The 9,957-nt window shown below is 41.4% G+C and overlaps 1 protein-coding gene across 1 annotated transcript in view; it reads right to left on the reverse strand.

Annotated features, from left to right (window-relative positions):
- The window catches only part of IMPG2 (interphotoreceptor matrix proteoglycan 2), a 52,092-nt gene that overhangs the window by 650 nt on the left and 41,485 nt on the right, over positions 1-9,957 (reverse strand). The window contains exons 12-18 of the mRNA XM_005425629.3: positions 8,443-8,754; positions 6,318-7,985; positions 5,239-5,458; positions 3,818-4,028; positions 1,891-2,079; positions 1,505-1,703; positions 508-587 (exon numbers count right to left, since the gene is read on the reverse strand). Of these exons, the coding sequence (XP_005425686.3) occupies positions 508-587; positions 1,505-1,703; positions 1,891-2,079; positions 3,818-4,028; positions 5,239-5,458; positions 6,318-7,985; positions 8,443-8,754 (2,879 nt within the window). The remainder of the gene's footprint in view (positions 1-507; positions 588-1,504; positions 1,704-1,890; positions 2,080-3,817; positions 4,029-5,238; positions 5,459-6,317; positions 7,986-8,442; positions 8,755-9,957) is intronic.

Below are 9,957 nucleotides of genomic sequence, written 5' to 3' on the forward strand. Positions count from 1 at the left end.
CTTCCTTGTGCTTAGCTATCATCAAAGAACACAGCTCAGATTGGTTAATTGTTTGGAATTGTAAAGTTTCTGCTACAGCTGGTGCCCACCATAACAGCTAGGACTGTACCAATGACCTGTCTGGTGCTGGTCAGTTGCCAAATCTTGAGAACTCAAGACAAATTAGCATTTTTGTTTTGGCTTTTTAAAATTTCTGGTTTTAAAAAAAGCAGTGGGCAATGGGAATTACAACAGAAGAATTAATAAGATTCTATATGTGCTTTCAAGGATGTCAGAGCTCTGATACCCATTAACTCTGGGATTCCTCTTCACTGCTTTTTTTTCCCCCCTGGGACTTCTGGGATTATTAAATACTGTAAAAGGGTTGAACCTCTTCAAAAATAATGTTGAAAGCTTAGCCTCTAGTGTCCTAGCAGTTCTAGACCTTAAAAAATAATACAGTAATGTAAAGGCCACAGGACAAAATATCAAAGGAGTTAGTAAATCCAGATAAGACATTTCACTCACATTTGATGCTGCCTAACAAACTCTGCAAACTGGCGGTCTTTAGCGTAAAGCTCTATAATTCGAATTCTGTCCTGAATTTCCTAGAACACAATAAACAGAATTGTAAGTACATAATAGAAATCAGAATGCCACTGAAATAACTTATTTCTGGGTTTTGGGAAATAAAGGTCCTATGTGTTGCTATTTCAAAGAGTGGAGCTTGAAATTGGGCACTCCAATGCTAAAATTCTTCTTTATTTTATTTATTTAATTATAATTTTTCTAATTGGAAAAAAAATAAGTGAAGCACTTCATTTGACTTCAGTAATACCTCACTTTGAAATCAAAACCAGGGTTTGGACAGAGTGTAGCATTTCAACAGGCTTTCAATGGCAACAAAACCATTTATCTCTCAGAGATACTTTGCCTACCAGTCAGCCTATCAGCTCTGTACTGGATTCACATCTCTCACAGTTGCTTAGGGATCTGTGGTTAGTTCTGGGATGTAAATCCCTTCTCTTTAGCCTTCTAGAGTAAACCTTCGATACTGTGTATACAGGAAGAAATAAGATGTGATCTAACTTGCAGGTTATAGAAAGACTTAAACTTTAAAAATAATCAGAAAACACCCAAAACAAAAGCATCCAGTGAAAAGGCCTGGATGTACCAATTTTTCACTGTGCAACTACTCTTACATAAGAGAGTTTGCTTTGAAAGGTAAATGTTGTGTCAAGTAATACACTGAACCTCCCCAACTCCCATGACATTACCTAAGGGATCAGCTCCTGTATTATGTGAAATTCATTACAGGTCAGAACAAAACTGTAACTTTCTCTAAAAGCAAGCAGAGAAAGCAAGCTTTTCTGTCTTCTTTTAAATAGTTGCAGCAGCTGCAAACTTTTTATCTGGAGCATAGACACTGGGGAAAGATCGGGCCCACCTCTGAGGTTAGAAGTGTGGAATAAGCTTACTGTTTCCATGATCTTTCCCATGCCACTATGAAAACAAGGTCATTTACCTCCTTAGTAAGCTCACTGTTTTCATAAATGTGCCTGATCTCTTCACTGCTGTAGTCTGTGGATGTCTCTGCACTGGTGGAACTGTAGGACGTGAGCTGCGGATACCTCCGGTAATAATGGCTGTAGCCAGTCGTGTCACTTTCATACATGGGGTTGTATTTAACTGCATTCTCAATGGACGAGAGGCTGTCACCCTGCCTGGGGGAGCAATAAACACACTGTGAGCTTCTCTGCAGCCTGGCAGGGCAGCAGATAGACTAAGGAAGCCTGGCATTTGGAGGTGCCTGTACGTCCTGTCGCTTGTAAACTGTGTGATAGAAGACTTAGGACAGAATTATCCTTATTGTAGCCGGTGTGTTTTAAAATATTAGATGGTGTCACCTACCCCTGGGAGTCCCCAGTATCACTCTTTGTGTACTGATCTCGAAGGGTCCTGGCCAAGAAGAAGATGACAGCAGATGCCACAAGAAGGAATCCTGCCACAGAAGCAATTGCAATACCCACAACCAGTGGCTCAGACACGTATTCCTCACAGTGCTCCCCTCTGTACCACCAGTTCTCTCCCACACGGCACCTGCCACAAAGAAACACAGGGAAATTACACACCAGCAAAAGCTTTGGTTAATGTATTTAAGTTCCTGTTATGATGTGGGCAATGGGAATTACACCAGAAGAATTATTAAGATTCTGTCTGTGCTTTTAAATCACCCAAAAAAATATCTTTGCATTGTCCAATCACTAATTTTCTTTATCATTGTTATTATTATGGACATACTTTTTGGTAGATAACCATCTAACAACTTCAGTTGAAAAAGACCTTTAATGATCATCTAGTCCCCTGCAATGAGCAGGGATATTATCAACTAGATCAGGATGCTTAGAGCCCCATCCAATTCAGGGGCATCCACTGTCTCTCTGGATAACCAGTTCCAGCGTTTCACCACTGCCACTGTAAAAAATTTCTTCCTTATATCTAGTCTGAATCTACCTTCTTTTAGTTTAAAACCATTAAGCCTTGCCCTATCAGAACAGACCCTGCCAAAGGGTTTGTCCTCACCTTTCTTTCAAGCCCCCTTTAAGTATGGAAAGGCCACAGAAAGGGTCTCCCAGGAGCCTTCTCTTCTCCAGGATGAACTACCTCAATAATGGAATTGAATGAAGGTAGGAAAAATAGCAAAAGGGTAATGCATTTGTGGTGGAAAACACCTGTGCTTTATGAAATTTACAGTACCCTGTGAGGTTTTAAAACTGGAAGGTGTTTATTCAGACTGAGGAAAAACTGCCCTGATTGAGGCTTGCATATGCTATATCATCACTGCAAATGTAGAACTGGAACAGGCTTGGTTTCAGATACTTACCTGCTTCTGATTAACACTATCACACAAATTTTCAAATGTATAATGCATCTGTGATAATATCCAATTTTAAAGTTTTAAAACCATTTTTATTTCTTCTGTTAATGGTCTAAGATTGACTTTAGAGAAGTTCTAGGTGAACTTGAAAAACAAAATCTCATGAAGAAACATAATAACAACTAGTAGTAATACTATTGTTTGTGGTAGTTTTCTTAATCCTATCAAATATGTTGATAGGCACATTTTATTTTTAAAAAATAGACTATTACATTGTTTGGAAAGTAAAAAGTAAAGTGCTGTGTCAGGGGCATCACCAACTTGTCTACATCTTGCAAAAAGTCTTTTTGATTACCTACAAAATACAGCAATCCTGTTCAGATGCATCTGTATCTTTTTTTAAGCAAATATCTGGGGCCTGTTCCTTCATCCTTTTATGAACCCACGTGATTTTTCCCAAATGTACAACGATTTATTTTTATGCTTTTTTCCGGACCAAAAGCAGTATATTTAATGTATTTATGCACTATCAATGTGATGTTCAGATACAAATTTCTGTTATGAAATTAACTGTCATGTTAATTTCAGGTGACATGACGCTATCAAACACTTTGCTACTTGAGAAAACCTCTGGAGGTGAATTCTGTCCCCAAAGGCCAGTAAAAGTGATTTGAGCAACTGAGTGTGTTCTGTTACAACCTCTATCCCTTGTTAGTTTTATTTTTTGATGCTTCTGTTCTATTAATTTCTTACTGTCTCATTTACGATATATACATAGGAAAACTAATGCTAATACTGCGACTTGCACTGAGCAGCACAACATGAATGATAATCACAATCTACTCACTTTTTACACAATATTGCACAGAATTTTGGACAAATCTTATGGAATGCTACAACAGAGGGGACAATGGGAGTTTTCATCCAGGAAGCACAGCTTCCGGCAGCAGGGTGACCTACCTGCAGATGGCCCCTTGCCCAGGGCTAATGTCACACTTGCCATCGTTCAGGCAGAAGTTTGGCTGCAGGTCACAAATGCTGTTGCAGGGCAGCCCATCGATGCTGAGGTAGCCAGGGTTGCAGACACACTCGGCTTCCCCACTCCAGCGATTTACCAAGCATTCAGAGAACTCGTTGCAGGCCTGGAACTTGCAGGGATCTGCTTGCTCACCTGACAATACACAGAGGAAAAACTATTAATGGAAGGGGAGAGCCTTAACTGAGACAAGGTGCTGGCTGCCATCTTCTCTAATGGTGTCCTGATAATCCACAAAAATCCAGTGTGCATCCTTCCTGAGTAATAAAAGGTTCTGCTAAGTTGAACAAGCACTAGCAAGTATTCCTCTGTCTGCACATGCCAGTGGCATGGCTAAGACCACCCAAAAAACAGTCAGAAAAGCAAGTATAAAGTAATCTGTTTTGTACTGGAACAGACAGTACCTCCTATTTTCTCTGTCTGCTGGAAATTTCTCTTTCAAATTAGTAAACCACAGGTGATCTCCAGTATTTCTTGCTTTAGAAAACCTAGGCAGCATATGGGGAAGGGCAGTGGGATTTCAGGCACTCACCATCTGCTGTAAGGGGATTTGCCTTTTTGTCTGCAAGGAGCACGAGCTTGTAGCATTCAAGATATCTCACTTGTATCAGGCTGAAGAGGCAGGCATACAGCTAAACAATCAATATCAGAACATTTGCCATGCTAATTAGACCATGCTTATAAGAGACCTATCTGGGAAGAACAGCTGCCATATGCCAACAGGTCAGCACTCTTACTTTTCTCTAACCTCAAAACAGGAGATATTTCTGGGTTGCTTATGTCGTAAACTGTTGGCTAACTGGGACAGGGGAAAAAACCAAAATTACCTTCTCCCTACATCTGAGAAGTGAAGAAAGAGGGCCTGTGACTTTTTAGTGCAACCAAGACCTTACCCCAAGCACAAGGCAGCAACTGTTACCTGTGTAGATGCCCACCTGGCAGGTAAATTGGCTACCACCTGTGGGAATAACCATGTGGAGTAAGTTCAAACCACACATGAAAGTAAGCACAAGAGAGATGAGCACCACTCCCTAAGCCATCTTCTCCTCCACTCCCCAGGTCAAATACAGGGGCATTATGCAGAGTATTCCATAAGTTATTTCTTCTCCATAAATCTATATGGACCCCATACAGCTTTCTCTGTCTGGGTCCCACTTTGACTTTCATTTCTTTAGTCCCAGAGCAGATTTTCATTTGTTTGTTTTTACTCTATGAAAGACTGTCTTTCTAAAGCCCAGCCTGTGAATAGCGGTGGGCAGCCTCTGAGCTGTTGGGATCCTTAGCACTTAAACGAGAAATGTTTCTGGATCCCTTGCTTTAAGCTGCATTTTCCTGCTGTCCTTACCAGATTCAACATCCAGGGAGTATTTATCGATGGCCAGGTTCATGGTGTGATATGCAGTGTTGCAGAAATCTTCCAGGATCATGTACACAGCGTTGGTGACATTCCGAGGCACAGGTTTGGCAAATTTCATTCGACTGTTCACCACAATGCTGCCATTTCTGAAGTTCAGGATTTCCAGATTCTGGAATCCTGTCAGATTTGACTGAAGGTAGGGCACCAGCTGTAACACAGGGGATATGACAGAAAAGCTGAACCTTTGAGTCTCTCTCTGCTCAAGCCAGTTGCACTGTTATTGCAGCGGACAATTAAGAGTCTGAATGATTTTATCCAAATCCTACATCAAAAGCATTAATCTTTACCCAGCTGAGGTCTGTGCTGGCAGCCTGCCAGGAGCCTGAGTACTTCAGGCAGTTCTTAAGAGTATGCAAGGAGTTTCTAAAAATCTACAATTCAGAAACAGAGTTTTCAGGTCACATGTTGTGTTCTCCCTTGATCTAAGTACCTGGAATACTTGCCATTTCACAGGGTTTTTCCTTCAAGTGTGTCCCCCTTCCCTCACTCTGCTTTGCTTCCTTCGTCTCTCACAAGAGAATGTTTGTTTCGCTCAGAAGAGGGCAATTCCCCAGTTAAAATTTGGCAGTTATTGCTGTGTAACTCCTGTGAGGCTTTCCAAGTCATCAGTCTGGTTAGGAACAGCTTAATTCTCTGAGCTACCTCTTACTTAGGACAGGTTGAATGTGTGGCAGAAAAGTTACTTGCTCACAGCCCCAGTTTTTCCTGCTTCTTCCTCTCTATACACTAAGTACAGAGCACTCTGGAAGCAAGTAGGGGGAGTGAAGTAGTGACTTCAGCTACACTGCTGTATTCATTGACACCAGCAGAGAGGGACTTGTTATCTGAATAAAAGATGAACAGCATCCCACCACCCATTTCCAGACAGAACTTTCCCCACAGAGGGACACAACTCTTATATGTAAACACCAGTTTTGTGTTGCTCTCTGTGAGGGATGACAAAATATAATTTACCAACAGTTTTTGTCTATCTGGTAATGGACATTTAGCACAGAAATGACTCTTACCAGCTCCAAGAATCGCTGCTCCAAGGCTTTGTATTCAGGGGAGTTTTTATTAAACAGGTCCTCTGAAAACATCATGTTGGTGACCCGAAGGCTGAAGAACACAACTAGAGCTCGGGATGGGACAGTGCTGCTGTAGTGAGTTTCGTGTGTGGCCCAAGCCACACTGGCCATCTCTGTGGACTGGACACGAGTGGTTAGCTCGATGTGACTTTCAGTCATTCTCCTTCCCTCCTCAGTCTGCTCAGGAGAAAACTGGGCAGTGCTAACATGACCCAGGTCTACTGAAACATCCAGGACTCTTGTTGTTTCATCTCCCAGCTTTGTTGAGGTAGCCACAGACAATGATGGCGTGGATCCCACAGGAGGGAGGTGGGATGGAAGCTCAATGGTGCTTGTTCTTACACTCACTGTTTGATAATCCATAACAGTGCTGAAGCTCATGGAAATATGTGTGCCATGGTCTGTACCATCCTGTCCAGCAAAGCCCTCTAGGACAGTGGTGTGATCTACTGCAGAAGGAACTGCAGCTGAACTTTGAGTAACCATTGCTGGCATTGCTGGTTGCACTGTCTGATCCAAGGAGGTTTCTAGTGCCCTGTCAGGAGGCCAAACATCACCTGGTTCCTTCACTGCTGATCCATGAGTGTCTTGGTCTGCCAGTGATGAATCCAGGGCTTGCTGCTCTTCTGTGGAAGCAACAGGCTTTACCACAGAAGGATCTGCAGTCAGAATAGTTTCTGAAGAGCTTGTGTCCAAGTGTCCTATTGTAGCAGCTTCCATTACATCTGGCTGCTTCACTGTGAATAGTTCTTCTACCACTGCCCTGTCTTCACTTTGGTGTTCAACTCCTTCAGGGATTATGTTCTGGCCTACCCTAGACTCCTCAGGCTGCTCCATATTGACAGTCCCTGTAGATGCATGGAGACTATCTTCCACAGACAGATCTGTTTGTGGTGGTGAGACAGGGACCTCTCCAGTTGGCATGACAAGAGAGGAATCATACATGCCCAGAGTTTCTATCTGTGTAGATGGTTCCACAGACGATGGCTCTTCTGTCTGTAACAGAGGTACTTGTGGAGTTGTAGTCTCTGGAAAGACAAATATTTCAGACTCATCAAGGAAATCTTTTATATCAACTATCCCTTCATTCTCATCTTTGGAAAGATCATAATCTAATTTATTACCAGAGTTAAGAATATAGTCTAAAATCATGCCTTCAGGAATATCCTCAGTTTTGATTAATAAAGACTCATTGTCATCTTCAAGCCAGCTATCAGGACCAGGGTAGAAAACTGGTTCCAGAGTTGCTTCTTCCCAAGGCCAGATACTTGATTCCATTTCTTTTCCTGAACCATCAAAAGCTGAACCAGACCCATCATCATATATAACTCTATCTCCAAGAAATAGATCAGTTTCATCTTCCACAGGGGGCACATCTAAGGGAAAAGGAATTTCTTCCACAGAGTTTGCACTGTCACTGCCCTCAGGACTACCTTGGATTACTTCTTCCTTCTTTTTAATATCAGTCTCTACAAGTGAAGAAGAGGCCACTGTTGGTGCAGAAAGCAGAGGAACTGCATAGTCATCAGTAGATGGAGATTCTTCAGGCACAAGGTGAGAAGGACTTAAAGGCAAAAGTTCTTCAGATAGTCCAGTGTCTTCAAACATTAAAAATAAAAACAAATTGACAATTAGATGTTGTTTGTGATAAAAAGTGTCAAATTTCATTAATTTCATTATCTGTAGATCTGTGTTCCACATTTTCCATAATATATCCCGGCCTTTGTATGCCAAAGTCATAAGGACCCCTGTTAACCTCTTCCACTTTCCATTCAGATATTCTATGGGGCAAATCAAGACATACAGAATTACTTCTATGCTATTTAACAAGTGCTATGTATGTATCATTTCCAGGAGAGAGAAACAGGTATTATTAGCTATTACAAGCATTTTACCTTAGTATATAACTCTTGGATACATGCACAGACAAAAGGTAAAAACTGGCAGAGAAAGATAGTCAATTTTCAGACCTTTCTGAAAACTCATTTCAGTGAACTATAATTTGGTGAGTATCAGGAAATACTTTTATCCAAATTTAAGCTTCAGTCAATAGCATTAACTTACCATCTAAAGAACTGGGGGCTGAAAGCCATTCCAGAGAGTCCACAGAATCATGCTCTAACACTGATACAGTGACTAAATGACTAGTCTCTAAATGCTGCCCGTCAGGCAAAGAAGTGACATCAACCTCTGAGGAAAGTGGAGCTTCAGGTGCCAAACCAGCCTCATGGTCGATGTTCTCTGGTCTTGGCTGGATTTCATTGTCACTGGCCTGCTCACTGTCTGAGCTGGAATCTGGTTTGGTGTAATCAAAGGGCAAGGCGTTGCTGACAGTTGACTCATCTGCAGAAGGACGTTCAGCTAAAAAGGTGCTGTCCTGGAACATAAAGCCACTGTTAATATTTCCACTATTACAGGGGAAACACTGACTGCATTGGGCTGGACACACAGAAGGAGTTAACAGCAGGCAGGGGCCAAGCCTTGGACTACTGCCTCTGAGGGAGCAGTGCACAGCAGCAGGACGAGTGGCAAATACAGACCCTTGCTAATCTTGTGCAATAGACAGGTAAGATGCACATCCTTCTGACAAATGCCATGTCCAGTCATGTCCACCAAAGAGGGAAAGGAACCATTCTGATTGCTTGGAGTGCAGAACCCCTTAGGGTATTAAGAGATTTACCGTCTATATCCAACCCCATCTCCTTTCCTATGCTGAAAAAATCAATCTGTCCATCTCCAACTAAATCAAAGATAATGTTTTCTGCCTTCCTAAAGCATGGTGAAGTTCTAACAACTGTTATTCATCAGCCACACAACCAATACAGTAACTCTAATAGTTCAGTTACTATGATACATGAAAGTGTAGAAAGTGAACTTCAATGGATGCATGCCCAGTTATCATTTATTGATATCTTTTAGTTTGTGGGTATGAGAACCCAGGGGAATAGCAGAGACCAGAACGTAATGAAGAGCATTTAGAACCTGGAATAATTTAGTCTCAAAGCCAAGATACCTGTGCAGAAAAAAAAATCTATCAGCAGTAATGATGAACAACAAAATGCATGCAGAATGAATTTGTGAATTATTTGAAATGTGAAAAAATAATTTGTCATTACATCTCCAATTTCCACACTGCTTACTTACTATTCCATATCCCAATCATTAGCTGGTTTACAGTTAAAGTAGTTAGCATATTTCTTCTTTGAATATTAATCTCCTACTGTGGTGTCTGATGAGGTAATTATATTAGAAAAAGGTAATAAAGATAATAAGTTATTTGGTCAAGGCTATGAAAGCAAACTGATAGCCTAAAACTCAGGATTAGTGTTATACATGGATACCTGCCCACATGTAAATGCCATGCAGCAGTGGGATATGGACCAAAAAACCCTGTAGGGTATGAAACACTGCCAAGCAATGTCAAGAAGCAGCAATTTGCTAAGGGCTAACAAACTGCCAATAGTGACAAGTAAAGTTAAGTAAAGTTACAGTGGACACAGGTTTCTGTAAATTCAGTTCAAAACCACTGTAATAATTTCTGTAGCTCACCATTCCTGTCAAATCTCTTCCTGTTGCTTGA

Source organism: Geospiza fortis, unplaced genomic scaffold (assembly GCF_000277835.1).
Source record: "Geospiza fortis unplaced genomic scaffold, GeoFor_1.0 scaffold131, whole genome shotgun sequence".
Lineage (NCBI taxonomy): Eukaryota > Metazoa > Chordata > Aves > Passeriformes > Thraupidae > Geospiza > Geospiza fortis.